The sequence below is a fragment of the Argentina silus genome, assembly GCF_951799395.1.
Source record: "Argentina silus genome assembly, chromosome: 18".
Lineage (NCBI taxonomy): Eukaryota > Metazoa > Chordata > Actinopteri > Argentiniformes > Argentinidae > Argentina > Argentina silus.
In genome coordinates this window covers 9141937-9156936 of record NC_139672.1, presented here as the reverse complement: position 1 = coordinate 9156936, position 15000 = coordinate 9141937, and the positions used below count along the sequence as shown (strand labels likewise).

Genomic DNA, 15000 nt, shown 5'->3' with positions numbered 1-15000 from the left:
ACACACACATACACACACACATGCACACGGACACACACGCACAGGCACACACACACGCAGACGCACACACACACACACACACACAGCTTTATTCCTTTCTCACAGCACTGATGAAGACATCAGGTTTTGCTGGGAAGCTCAGGAGCATTCAGACCCACACAGTCATTATTTTTCCTCGGGCGCTACCTTGTCGTTCCTGGCTAGGAGAGACAGGCTGCAACATTTATGAGATAAGGCATCAAATGAAACAAAATGGCACCCTGAGTGCTCCACGAAGACTGTGAGGTGATGGAACTCTGTTAGTCAGAGAAGAGCTGTGACCAAAAAGCCTGAGAGAAAAAAAAGACGAAAAACAAAACACTTGTAAACATGAAAACAGAATGGCCACAGCTCCAAATGGATCATTTCATAACATCCCCTGTTTTTTTTTTTTTAGTAACCTCCGGGCGCGGGAATCCCTTTGATATGTTTTGCTTGTTTGGATTCGGTATCTAAAAATCTTCGAAGAGCCACAGACATGTTTGGATGAACCCGGCTGGTTTCCGCGTTGTCCAAAGAAGGCTTGGGGAAAGCCATGTCTGCGTTTCTGTGGGAAGAACTCCAAAAACGGTTCAGCTCGGGGGGGGGGGGGATTGCTGGATTGTTTACGGAGCTATAATAGGGGCTATAATCAGGTCTGAGACGGGGGGGGGGGGGGGGGGGGGTTGCCAGATAAAGTAGGCAGACGTAAATAAAGCAACCCGTTTTTGTGCCAGCATGACCAGACGGGCGCATTTGACACTAAATACCCTGTTAGACCACTGAGCTAAAGCCTGGAAGCAATTCACAGAGAAAGCTAGTACTAACATTTAAACACTTCTCTGAGTGACCCTCATGCTGTATGTGTGCATCGGGGGGAGACTGGCGGAGGTAGAAATCGGAGGACGGGCCTCATTGTAATGTGTGGAACGGACAGGGGAATGGATTGATACCGCTCCTCATTCCATTCCATGACAATGAGCCCCGTCCTCCGATTTCTACCTCCTCCGGCCTCCGGTCTTGCGCATGTAGGTTAAGTGTCCAAGGCGGTTGGGACGGAAGCTGCCGATGACATTGGGTTACATTAGAGAATATATTCCGACATTTACTCTGCGGTTTTTACCATTGAGCGTTCCCTTCAGCCCCGAGCTTTAATGACTCCCATGTGCATTAACCTATCCTAATGGACGTTTAGCATTTAGCTGAACCCTCCAGGGCCAACACACTCTGTGCCTCTGAGTGAATTAAATCATAATGTCCCAGACATAAAATGGCCGCTTTTCACTTGCAAACACAGATAAAGATGACTTAAACCAGCAGCAGAGGCGTGGAAGGTGGCTGAAGAGACGACAGTAAATAATGCGTGCGTGTGTGTGTGTGTGTCTATTTGTGTGTGTGTGTGTGTGTGTCCTGTGCAGCGCAGGCTGTGAATGAACTCCTAAATCACAGTATTGATCAGTCCTTCCACCCAGACTCACGCAGGGATCTAGGGCAGTTTAATGGCCCCTTCAGTGATCTGCACTGAAACCCTCTCTTCTCCCCTCTTCCCGTCTACTGCTCCCTCCTCTCCCCCTCTATCGCTCCCTCCTCTCCTCCACCAATTGCGATACGCTCTTTCTCTCCTCTATCGCTCTTCCCTTTTCTCCTCTATCCTCCTCTTCTGTATCACTCCCTTCTCCACTGCTCTTCTCTCTCCCTCTTTTATCTCTCTCTTCTAATTCACTCCATTGTTTCTGCTCCACCGCAAACAAAGACCTGTCAGGTTGTCTCAGCGAAGACGTCATTAGGACTGATATGTTGTCAGTCCTCCACGTAAAATGAAAGGCCATTTTAGGCCATGAATATTGAGCAGATTCAATTATGGTCTGGCTCTGACAGCACTCTGTCAAACGGTTTTAGAAAGGCCCTTATCATCCCCAAAGCACAGGGATACAGAACGTAGAAAATAACTTCTTCCAAAGTTTCTACCTTCTTATATTGCCCAGAGTACACCTTTTGAACACGTTGCGCTCAAACAACTTTCTCGCTTTCCACAAAAACCCTTCACAAAGTTTCAACCCAAGCGATTTCCCACTGAATCCCTTTTCTTTTTTTCCTGGTTCCTTCCATGTCTCGTCTCGAGCAGCCCATATTCACGTCCGGCACCGGAACTGGCACCGGCTGTTATTGTATCTATAAAAAAAACCCTCCTGTCAGAACCGTGGACCGGGAGCGCAATTACCTGGCCACAAAAGGGCTACAATGGAACCCGGTGTGTCGGCGGGGGAGATTACCGGCAGACACCTCATTACAGGGGCAGGCTCCAACAATAGGAGTAGGCCTTGGTTCCCTACATCTATCTGTCAAGTGTACTATTTAGCCTGTCAAACGGGGACAGTCTGAGCCATTAGGGCCACCCTGATAATCAGAGCTATTTACTCCCTTCATTTCCCTCTCCTTCAGAGTCAGAGTCGCTTCAGAAGCTTCCCTCCCTTTTTCTTCCCTCCCTCCCATCGTCATTCCCTCGTTTCGCTCTTCGTCTCAGACAAAGAGGAGCTCCCCGGGTTCTTTATCTTCTCGGAAGACCATCGTAATCAAATACGAGATGTTCTTTAGGAAAACTAGGACAGAGTAGGAGAATGTTTAATTTGAAAAAATGTGAATTGCCTAAAAGATATACAATGACTTTGGTATGTGTGTCTGGAGGGGTATTATCCGTGACTTAAGGAAGGATAATGAAGGCTAATTACCTTTTTTCAGTGGACATTTAGCTCAATGAACCTCTTATTTCTGTACTTTTTTTTTTTTACTTTTAGAAGAGTGCAGCTGAATACCAAGAAGCATTGTATCAAGCTTTTGTCATATATAGTAGAAGGCAAACAAACTGAGATGCTTGCTGGAAACAAGCAAGTGTCCAGACTAACGTTGCATTGGATGTCCTGAAGAACTTCAACATCTCCATAACCTGCACTCAGTAACGCAGATCTGCCATCGGAACCAACCAGTAATCAACGATGTGGAAATACTCTAAATCCCTCGTAATCCGTTCTTTCAGGTGTTCTGTCCTTCTCGATACGAATCGTGTTGGAGGTCAATCTTCTCTGCTGAAAGTTTCTCTCAAAGGATATCTAGCACAGTAACATCAGTGAAGCGGAAATACCCCCCAATTCATGACAAAGAACAGCCAGAGAGGGTTCCTGGTCTAACATACTCCAGCCTCTGCTCTAGCACACTGCCAGAATGAACTCAGTCGACCCCCTCTTGTACGTTATACACCACTACCCTCTCCATGCTTTTCATTAGGTCCCACAAGCTCCGGCACTCTCCCAAGGCCTGCCTCATACTGTACAAGGAGACACGCAGATAAAAATGAAATGGGCCTCATTTAAATTTTCCACTCGGTCAGTAGTTGTGCTGCGAGGTCCCTTGATAGGTGACACTGTCTACATGTCGGAAGTCCACGAGAGCATGACAAAGACTGCGGGAAGGGACCTGCTGTAGAAAAACGAAAACATCCCCGACCTGTCATTTCCACTGGCTGAATCCAAACAGAGGGAGAAAGAGGGAGAGAGAGAGAGGGGGGGGAGGGAGAGGGAGAGAGAGAAAGAGAGATATAACCCTCCATAATAGCTTTGTATGACTAAATGACCACATCATCACTTTATCGAGGTGCAGAAGTTCCCGCTTTGGGAGACTTTTTAGGGGAACCGTTCAGGGGAATCGTGGAAAAAGAAGAGTGAGTCGAAGTTATGCAAAAGAGAGAGAGAAAGAGAGATAGAGAGGAGGAGATAACTGAAAGAGACAGAGAGGGAGGGGGGAGAGATGGGGGAAAGAAGGAAAGAAGGAAAGAAAGAAAGAAAGAAAGAAAGAAAGAAAGAAAGAAAGAAAGAAAGAAAGAAAGAGAAGAGATGAGGAGGCAGCAGTCCAAGTTCCCTGACTTGCTTCACGCTCCCCTAATCTTGGGCTAAGGTCTTGGACGGAGGAGATGTCTGCATAGTCATTACGCAGCAATAAACATATGCTGGGTTCTTGTCTCCGAGACGAGTCTGGAACAGCCACATCAGCAGTGCCAAGCCCACAGCGGGCAGAAGACAAGTGGACCCAGTCAACCACACAGCGACACAAAACCCGGGTCGTTCGCCTTATGACGGTTACAAGATTAAATAAGATGCAGTTTTGGTGTTTTCTTTTTTGCGGAGTTGTGTACAACAGCGTGCGGGTGTTTTAGAATGGGGAGTTACAGACAGGAGTCAGCGGTGTGAAGCACAGCGTGAAGGGAGAGGCCGAGGCAAGGCGTGTCGATCCTCGGCGAAAAAGGCGAAGATTCATTAGAACAAAAGACCACAAACATCAAAGATGTCTGACAAGGCATAAAGCCGCCTCATCTCCCCGATCGGCGAAGTGAAAAAAAAAAAACGTTATATAAACAACGTTTTTTGGGCTGTAAATATTTCCCTCAGTTTTTGAAAAGCAAAGTAGGAGTGGGTGAGGGGGGAGAAGGGGGGTTATCAAAGGGTTTGATGTGTAAATAAAAACAAGGAGACAACTACAAAGGACAGAAGAGAAATAGGGCAGAAGTCTGCGCCTCGCCACGGAATCCTAACGCGCCGCGTCTCGGGGTCCGCTTGACGTTTCGACTCCTCAGCCATCTTTTGAAAAGGGAAAAAGAAAATCCCACGGCACACTGAATTATCCAAGACCCATATCGCTTTTGATATGGGGGAGAAGAACTCACTTTGTAAGTTTTCCTTACGCCAGCTGGCCCCCTCTCTGCCTTCATGCCTTGAAGTCATTATTCACACTAGCAGAGCACAATGACAAAGTTTATCTGCAGTCTAGAGGCTGTTATGGCATGTGACGGGCCAAGGCTGACATGCAGAGATGATGTTCCTTTGACTGCTTTGAGCAATATTGCATTTTCCCTGAACCAGGCGATGTCTGACTATCAAATAGCAGACAGGGGAAGATGGCAGACGAAGCAAAAAATGTGAATGGGGGGGGGGGGGGGGGGGGGGGGAGTGGGTGGGGGTGGATGTGGGTGGGGGGGCATGGCTATGTGGGAGGCAGGGAGAGGGGGGGGGGGTGGATATGGGTGCAGCTTGTGTGTGTTGTTGTATGCCTAAAGCCATGTAAGCGTTCTAACTGCCATGTGTGTAGGCCTCCCCCTCCCCACTGCCTTTCCCCCGTTCCCTGTGTGGAGATGATTGTGTACCCATGCGCTTTTGTTTTTCATATGATGTATACACACACACACAGACACACACAGACACACACAGACACACACACACAACCCCCAGCGGTGTCTCTTACCGGCCTGGTTGGTGGTGATGTCGATGGAGACGTGCTGGGCCGGGTAGGGGCTTTTGTTGGTGACCCCGTTAACGGCCTGGATCTCGAAGCTGTAGACGGTGTGGGCCCAGAGGTTACTGATGAACACCCGGGTCTCCGTCAGGCCCAGCTGGCGCGGGACGAAGTCCACGTTGTCGTCGCAGTGGGAGCAGGATCGGCGGTCCGCGCGGCACTTCTTGCACATGATGTTGTAGATGACGTCGTCGCGGCCGCCCGTCTCGCGGGGAGCATGCCACTCCAGGATCACCGACGTCTCGTTCACGATGGAGATGACGTTGCGCGGGCCCGAGGGGACGCCTAGAGACACACACGCGCGCGCGAGCACACACACGCACGAGCAGACGCACACACACGCGCACGAGCAGATGCACACACGCACGAACAGACGCACACACAGGCGCACACACACACAAGCACAAACACACACACACAAAAGAGAGGGGGAGTCTATTTATTTGTGTTCTATTTCGATAATATACCAATAGAAGTACCCATTTTCTCAAAAAGGAGTATAAAAAAAAAATAATAATAAAAAAAAAGCCTCTTTCTATAATCTTTGTGTCTAGAGTACATTGGGAATTAATTTATTCGAGGCACACTCTGGCGAAGGCCACGGACCGAAACATTAGTGTCTATTAAACATGCAAAGATTTTGCTAGATGCAGGATTGCATGAAGAATTCATTTTCCAGTATCTAGAGAGAGAGAGAGAGAGAGAGAGAGAGAGAGAGAGAACTGGTATGCTCTTATTCACTCCCTTGCACCTGCAGTGGGGCAGGAAGTCTAAATCTTTATTCCGTGCAGCTACCCAATGCGACTCTAATTAAGAAAATATCATACGTGGCAAAAATCAATGATGTTTTTTTCTAAGTAATTAAATGTAAGTATTAGTCTTTTCAAATGAGTACATGGGCTCTGGTTCTACAGTTTTTTTGTTCTTTTTAAAGCTCCTGCCACACCTAAAACCTTAAATTGTGTAAACAATTGCACAAAAAGTGCCCTAATATTCCCACGATCACCCATCCTCACCGGTTCCTGACTTTTAAATCAAGCTTTTTCTAGTATCTCACCGAGAAAACACTTCCTTCCTTGCTACCCCTGCTAACCCCCAGCCTAACCCAAGGTCTGGATTTGCATAGCCGCCGTTCCGTGCGTTCCCATTCGTTGGAGTGATATAATTAGCATATAGAGTAGCTGTTCGCTCAGCGTCACGCATATGGGGAAACATTCTTCCGAGTGGTGAAAAAACCACCGCTTCTGTCAACAGTGTAAAACTCCTAAAGAACTAGAACTAACTAGTCTAATCTGAGTTTATCTAATCGGTCCTACCCCTCTGGGTGGTGACCTGCTGTACGTGTCAGAGCAGTGGAGGCCGGTGGAGGCCGGTGGAGGTGGATACCCTTCCCCATTCCGTTCCGTTCATTAACAATGAGGCCCGTCCTCCGATTTCGACCTCTCCCGGCCTCTACCGGTGTCCAGATTGTCCAAACATTGTTTCCTGATAAAGGAACAGCTGTGGACAGGGCCTGGAAACCCCTCTGTCAGCACTGCTACTGCTCAGCTCTGGATAGACGCTGCCCTTAGGCACAGATCTGGGATCAGCTTATCCCCTCTAAATCCTAACCTTCACCGTAAGGGAGGGGGGAATGCAGATCTAACCTTAGATCAGCGCGTAGGGGGGAGTCTTTATCCAACTACTACTGGCTTATACAGGCCTGGAGGGGGTATATGGAGCAGGGACGGAGCGGTCCTAATCGTCTTAACGCGCTTCCTCTCCTCACCTCCTGTCCTTTCCTGATCTCTGATCAGATTAAAACACACCTGGATGGACAGCTGCCACCAGGGTTAAAGACTTATCCAGGCCTTTCAAACACTGTATTGCTTGTGAATCAATGAAAGCCTGTCCGGCTTTCTACCGACTGTATCGGTTTCACCAAAACTAAAAGGAGACTAGTGAGGGAAGCTATTTCGGCAGAGTGGGACGCAGCCCCTGATCCCCACCGCTGTGGGGGGAGGGAAGAGGGCAGGCCGGCGGTTTCTGTCAACGCACACACAATTCATCATTGTTGTTGCAAAGCCACGTGGGATAGGGCTGGGGGGGCGCCGGGACAAAGCGCCGGAACACACAGGGGTGACGGAACGGCAGTGTTACCGCGGCGACCTCGGCCCAGCGCCAATGGCGACTGGAGAGGTCGGTGACAGGGAGGGCGTGACCTCCGCGGTGTGATTATTATGGTCTGGCTGCTGAGAGGACAGAGAGAGGAGACTACCGTCACAATTAGCTCAGGCCGTTATGCAAAACCACGAATGGTTTGCATGAAGTTCTGCTGTGGTTGTGGGGTGTGTGTGTGTGTGTGTGTGTGTGTGTGTGTGTGTGTGTGTGTGTGTTTGTGTGGGTATGTGTGTGTGTGTGTGTGTGTGTGTGTGTGTGTGTACATGTGTGTATGAGTGTGTATGAGTGTGTCTGCGTGATAGAGAGAGACAGAGAGTTGACAGGATGAGTTGAGAGAGACAGAGAGATGAGAGAAAGTAAATATAGAGAGCAGAATGATAATGTCTGCAGAAATAGAGCAGCAGCACTTTGTTGAATACCCCTGGGTATCACAAGGAGGGGAGCTCAGCTTGTACACCATACATACATGTATGATCTACATCACACACACACACACACACACGTACATACACACACACACACACACACACATACACGTACATACACACACTGCTGTGAGAGGCTCAGGCACAGACACACACGCGCACACACACACACACACACACACTGCTGTGAGAGACGGTGTACATAGTTCATGCCATTCCCATGTGACTGTCTGCATGTGCATCATGCATGTGTGCTCATGGGACAAAACGCATGAGTTACCCATTACACACGTCTACATATGGGTGTGTGTGTGTGTGTGTGTGTGTGCCGTCAGAGGTGTGAGTCTGGGTCTAGCTCGCTCTCTCTCTCTCTCTCTCTCTCTCTCTCTCTGTCTCTCTCTCTCTGCGTCTCCCAGCCCTGCCCCTGTTGCTAACTAACCCCCACCCCCCCCCGTATGCAGCGAAGTGGTGGAGAAATCAGATGCGACTGGTACTTAATGGGTGATTTGCAGGCTATTACGACTGCCCTTGGCTGTTTTAATTTGCCATAGGATTTAATTTGTCGAGAGTGTTAGTTACAGCTTTCTCGTGGCCCCCGCTTTTCATTTCGCCACCGCCACCCGCCGCTAAGCCTTGATTGTGCTTACACACACGACGCCCCAGCGACAATTAACGCCGGATATCAAGCATCATCCTCAAGCGACCCTCCGTCTCGTCGTCGTTAAGTGAGACGCGTCAGATCACTGTGACGGCGGAGGTGACCGTCGGGAGTTGGGTTTTACTGTGGTAAATGTCTTCCGAGGGGGGGAGGTGCTACACGGTAGCGTGGCGTCTCTCTCTATGATATGACATGATGTGGGTGTCGTAAACATGTCGTAAACATGTCGTAAACAGTGTCGTAAAGGTCTTCCTGGTTTCGTGTTGACAGGCCGTCGGCCGTATTCAGCATCATGTGACCTGTGGCGTGAGCGGCCATTCGTGGACACGGCACTTTGTTACGACGGCTCGTAAGTCGCGGCCGTGCCAGCGCTGTTGGTAGGTCGCGGCGTACACGTCGGCCGGGAATCGAACCCGCGACCCTGAGCGCCGCCATCCGCGCCCACGACAACCACCGAGCTCCCAACTCGCTCTCCTCTCCCCTCCCCTCCTCTCCCCTCCCCTCCTGTCATTCCTGACGTATCGGGAGGAAGGACCGGCGGGTGCAGCAGGTGTATCTGGAGAAGGATAGGCCGCCATGGCGACAGACCGACCCATCGACCGACCGGCCACTTTCTGGCAGGAGGCCAAAAAAACAAGGTCGTAATCCGTGCTTCCTCCCCAGGGCTGTTGATATCAACGCCCCCCCCCCCTCCCCCCAGAATAAACACACCCGCCACATTGTTACCCCAGCCGGGCCGCTAGGCTAGGCGTAGCAGCACATCTCAGTGTTCTCCTGGTTCCCGCTGTTTGTTTTTACGATGTGAAACAGGGCTTGAGGGACCTGCAGTCATTCCCTGTGTGCAGATATAGATCACACACTGGGGAGTGGGGGGGGTGGGAGGGGGTGGGTGGGAGGGGGGGAAAAAGGAGGATGGAGGGCTGGGGGCTGCTTTGTATCAGCGCGAGCGCAAGGACGCGCACGCACACGCAGGCAGGCACAGAACTTGAGCGTGTTTTGTGTGTGTGTGCGTGTGTGTGTGTGTGTGTGTGTGTGTGTGTGTGTGTGTGTGCGTGTGTGTGTGCGTGTGTGTGTGTGCGCCAACATTGCCTTACGTGTCATAAGACTGGGTATAAACCATGTTGTTAGGCTGCTTCTGAGAGATTGGGAGATCGAATTGTGAGATTAGGTGTGTGTGTGTGTGTGTGTTTGTGTTGGGGTCTGCAGTGTGAACCATCTCTCTGCTGGCAGCAGTGCAGAGAGAGGGATTAGGCCAGGCCAGGCAATTACAGGGGCTTAGCTCTGTTTACCATGGTATTACTGAGAGAAGTGACTGCTTACTATACTACTGCACTAAGGAGTCATCCACTACTATACTACTGCACTAAGGAGTCATCCACTACTATACTACTGCACTAAGGAGTCATCCACTACTATACTACTGCACTAAAGAGTCATCCACTCCTATACTACTGCACTAAAGAGTCATCCACTACTATACTACTGCACTAAAGAGTCATCCACTACTATACTACTGCACTAAGGAGTCATCCACTACTATACTACTGCACTAAAGAGTCATCCACTACTATACTACTGCACTAAGGAGTCATCCACTACTATACTACTGCACTAAGGAGTCATCCACTACTATACTACACACTAAGGAGTCATCCACTACTATACTACACACTAAGGAGTCGTCCACTAATCTAATCCTGCACTGCAAGATAGGCACCAACCACTGCACTGAGAGAAGGAGAGGAAGAGAGATAGAGAGAAAAGACAGAAAAAGAAAACACAGAGAAGTAGAAAAAGGAGAAGAGAGGAGAAGAGACAGAAAAGAGAAGAGAGAGAGAAAAAAAAAAAGAAAGAAAAAAAAGATGGAGAACCAGCAGAACAGAAGAGAGGAGGGATTTGTATTTGCGGCTGGTGGTCCAGACAGTACAGTATGCGACAGGGATCAAGGAAACTTCCAGAAGCTTCCCCGCAGATATGAGTGAGGCTGGAGCCCCAGTCCTCAGAGCCAATGTGGTGGAGACCAGGAATGCAGTGAATGCACTGGAACCAATGTGTTCCCATCGCTCTCCCTGTTTACGCTGATTCTACGCATTCCCACACCCATTCCCTCTGTGCTGTAGTGTGTCTTTATCAGAGGGAGAGATACACGATGAGGCTGTAAGCACGCACACACACACACAGACAGACACGGACACACACACACAGACAGACACGGACACACACACACAGACAGACACGGACACAGACACACAGAGGCACAGGCACACACACAAGGAGACAGATATGGACATAGACACACAGACACACAAACACAGACACAGACACAAACACAGACACAGACACAGACACAGACACAGACACACACACACACACACACACACACACACACACACACACACACACACACACACACACACACACACACACACACACCCTCCTGCATGGCAGCCGCCAAATAAAAACATCTCTACTGATGCCTAACGCCGTGGTTGGGCTACATCACTGCATCTCTCCTTGTCCAGGGTCTTCTGAACCGCACGCCATTCCGCCATGACGCCATACCGGCCCGCCACGCCAGCGAGCTCTCTGCTCTCCCCCTCAGCACGCTCACCACAGCACACGACCTACTACGGTGTGTCTCTCTCCTCAATCCTATTGCATCACGCACCGGGCTGCAGCTTACCGCTACTCGACATCTCTGCACGCTCTGTGTGTCCCCGACCGCCCACCGTAGCAGGGGGACGCAAACATGAGCCCCGGTATTTCCATCCATTTGTCTCCTTCCTCACTCCCACCCAGCCATCCGTTACACACGGCGGTCCAGAGATTGGGAAAGGAGCAGGGCGGACGTTTGTTGGAAGTTTGTATACACTGGACTGGATCACATTTGTACATCTCTATGCTCTGTGTGTCTCCTACAGCTCACCGTAGCAGGTGATATATATATATACACACACACACACATAGCCTGCTCTCCATCTCTCCCTCTTTCTTTCCTTTCCGCCTCACGCTGTGAACCTCCCTGCTCCTCTCCCCTGCTCCTCTCCCTGCTCCTCTCCCTGCTCCTCTCCCTGCTCCTCTCCCTGCTCCTCTCCCTGCTCCTCAGCATCCCGCCTGCACCCGACGGACTAATTAGCAACAGTTTCACCGACCAACTTCAACCAATTATTGGCCAGCCTGTCAGTCACCCGGTCTCACACACACACACACACACACACACACACACACACACACACATAGACAGACATACGCACACGTGCACGCGCAAACACACGTGCACGTACACATACACAAGCGCAAGCGTAGACACACACACATACACATACAGATGCACATACACATACCCATACACACATACACACACACATAGTGAGAGAGCCATAGGCCCAGCAGGCAGGGGCATGGCCTACCCCCGGGGGGGGGGGGGGGGAGCACTCAGCGCCAGCCTGGCAGGGAGGGGGCTGCTGGAGGCTGGGGGGGGGCGGAGAAAAGGGGATTGTGGAACGAAATGAGCCTGTCCCAGAGGCCTCTAATGGTGGGTAGCCAAGCAAGAGCGGGAGTGGGGCCCCTCGCTGGGTGACAGAGGGTTTGGTGCACTACCCCCCCCACCCCTCCCCCAACTCCCCCGGGGATAGGGCAGAGGAGGAGAAGAGGAGAGGAGAGGAGAGGAGAGGAGAGGAGAGGAGAGGAGAGGAGAGGAGAGGAGAGGAGAGGAGAGGTTAGATGGACATTGTTTGGAGTGGAGCAGCGACTCAGAGCGGCCCGGGGGGTACGAAGAGGGTGGGGGCATCGTACTGCGGACCCCCCCCTGACAAACTCTAGCATCGGCCAATCCATCAGCTTGCTAATCAGAGAGATCTGGAACACTGGGGAACAGCCCTACACTGCCACTACAGCTGCTACGACTAAGGCGACCGCTAATGCTACTACTGCTACCACTAATGCTACTACTGCTACCACTAATGCTACTACTGCTACCAGTAATGCTACTACTGCTACCACTAATGCTACCGCTGCTACCACTAATGCTACTGCTGCTACCAGTAATGCTACTGCTGCTACCAGTAATGCTACTACTGCTACCACTAATACTACAGCTGCTACGACTAATGCTACCGCTAATGCTACCGCTGCTACCACTAATGCTACCACTAATGCTACCACTAATGCTACCGCTGCTACCACTAATGCTACCACTAATACTACAGCTGCTATGACTAATGCTACCGCTAATGCTACCGCTGCTACAACTAATGCTACTACTACTACTACTGCTAGCGCTACAGCTAATGCTGCTGTCAGGTTGAGCCCCCCCCCCCCCCTCCCCCCCCAAGCCCTCTCCACAAAATCAAGAAATTAAGACATGTTGCCTTGATGCTTTCACAGACTCAACATACAACAACAAAAAATAAAAAAAGAGGGCCGTCCAAAAATTCCAAGGACGTCGACACGTTCCGTGAAGGAACAGCCGCAGGAGAGAGAAGTATTATTCTGAGGTGCGCGATACACACAGCTACTCAGAAACACAGACACACACTGGCAGCTCCGAGACAACAGGGAGACAAGAAAGGAACACCAGTCTGGTCCGTTCCCGATCCCTGAGCCAATTATAACCAGCCCTTCGCAAAATATTCATAACAAAAAAATCAATACATAACCATGCCAATAACACCTCCGGAGGTTCTGCTGCTGTTGTGGAGCGGGGGAACAATTAGGACGTTCTCCAGAGACATTAGGAGCAGGAGCTAAAAAACTTTTTCGGGGGGACTGGAGTGGTCTCCCCCTGATATAATTGTGCCTCAGCGCTGGGACTTGGTGAGAGACTTAGCATATTATTTTGACATGTGTATTAAGATAACGACAGGATGGCTCTCCGGTGGATATCTGCCCGGCCACGCCAGTGTGTGTGTGTGTGTGTATGTGTGTGTGTGTGTGTGTGCGTGTGTTTGTGTTTGCTGTGTTTGCTGTGTCTTTCAGTCATATAATGAGGACATTGGGGTGGCAGTAGGAAGAGGAATAGTGTGTGTGTGTGTGTGTGTGTGTGTGTGTGTGTGTGTGTGTGTGTGTGTGTGTGCTCGCGTGTGTGTGCATATGCGCACATGTGGGGGGAGGATGTCGTGTATGTGTGTGTGCGTGCGTGCGTACAAAGTATACTAGAGTGCTCCCTCATAAATAAGTACACAGGATCAGACAAGGACATAGCATACCAGTCTGATGTCCCAACTTCAACCCTCTATACACTTCACATCTGTCCTTACATCCTCTCCAAAGTGTCTCCAGTTTAACATAAGGGGCCATGGTATTCTATAGTGGTATCAGGGGAGGCTGGTAGAGGTAGAAATCGGAGGACGGGCTCATTGTAATGCATGGAATGGAACGGAATGAGGAATGGCGTGTTTGATCCCATTCCACATTCCTTTGCATGCGTGACAATGAGGCCGGCCTCCGCTTTCTACCTCCAACCGGCCTCCCCCGACTGGTACATGTATGCTTTAAAGGCCTTCTCAGGGAGCAGAGGCACAGGTACCAGAGGACCATGGGAATTGGAGTCCCTGGGGGAAGAGGCTGGAGGGCCATTCAATCCAAAAACAGCACCGACTGTCCCTACCTCATTTCTCAGGTAAGATCAAAGAGGCACGTTACCCAAGATGATGAAATCACACCTAGGGTTTTTTTTTTTAATAACTTATCCAGACTAAGAAATATTCTGTTCACAGGTTTATTTCATCTGGGCCTTTTTGAAACGTGTCTAATGGTTTCTAGGCTGTTTTAGATCCTCTGTGGATGTGATTGAGTGTATAACCGTTGTCCCTGTTTTTTTTTTTTTTGTGACATGCAAGCTGTCACCAAGGCGATGTGATCGCTGTCGTTCGATGGGTCCGTCCGTAAAGTCGTGAACCCATCGGGAGCGGTACTCACTGGTGCAGGGCGTGTCCGGCAGGTCCGAGTCTCCACGATAGTAGCCGTTGCGACAGATGCAGATGGTGGCGGCCTCGATGGTGGAGCGGCTGTTGGGGGGGCACTGGAGACACAGGCCCGGACCCTGGGTGGACTTGAACGTCCCTGGGGGGCACGCTATGGGAGGAGAGAGGGGACAAAAAGAAAGAAGAATATCAAACATCGTAAGAGATGCATAGACGAGATTCAGAGATTAAGGGGGTGGGGAGAGGATGGGGGGAGAGGGAGGGGAGAGGGGTTGGGGAGAGAGAGGGGTGGGGGTGGGGGTGGGGGGGTGGTGGTGGTGGTGGTGGGGGAGGAAAACAACCAAGGGATGTCGATTCATCACATCAGCGAGAGTGGGAGACGTCTCGGAAAAGACTTCAAATAGACCGGATGATTCTCTGATCCTCTGGATGTCAATCTGACACTATGTCTGTCTCCATCCCTCCGTCTCGCTCC

The 15000-nt window shown here is 50.4% G+C and overlaps 1 protein-coding gene across 1 annotated transcript in view; it reads right to left on the bottom strand.

Annotated features, from left to right (window-relative positions):
* Positions 1-15000, bottom strand: part of LOC310819266 (ephrin type-B receptor 1-like) — a gene marked incomplete at both ends in the record, with an annotated part of 147852 nt that overhangs the window by 27598 nt on the left and 105254 nt on the right. The window contains 2 exons of the mRNA XM_083690510.1: positions 5308-5643; positions 14521-14676. Of these exons, the coding sequence (XP_083546636.1) occupies positions 5308-5643; positions 14521-14676 (492 nt within the window). The remainder of the gene's footprint in view (positions 1-5307; positions 5644-14520; positions 14677-15000) is intronic.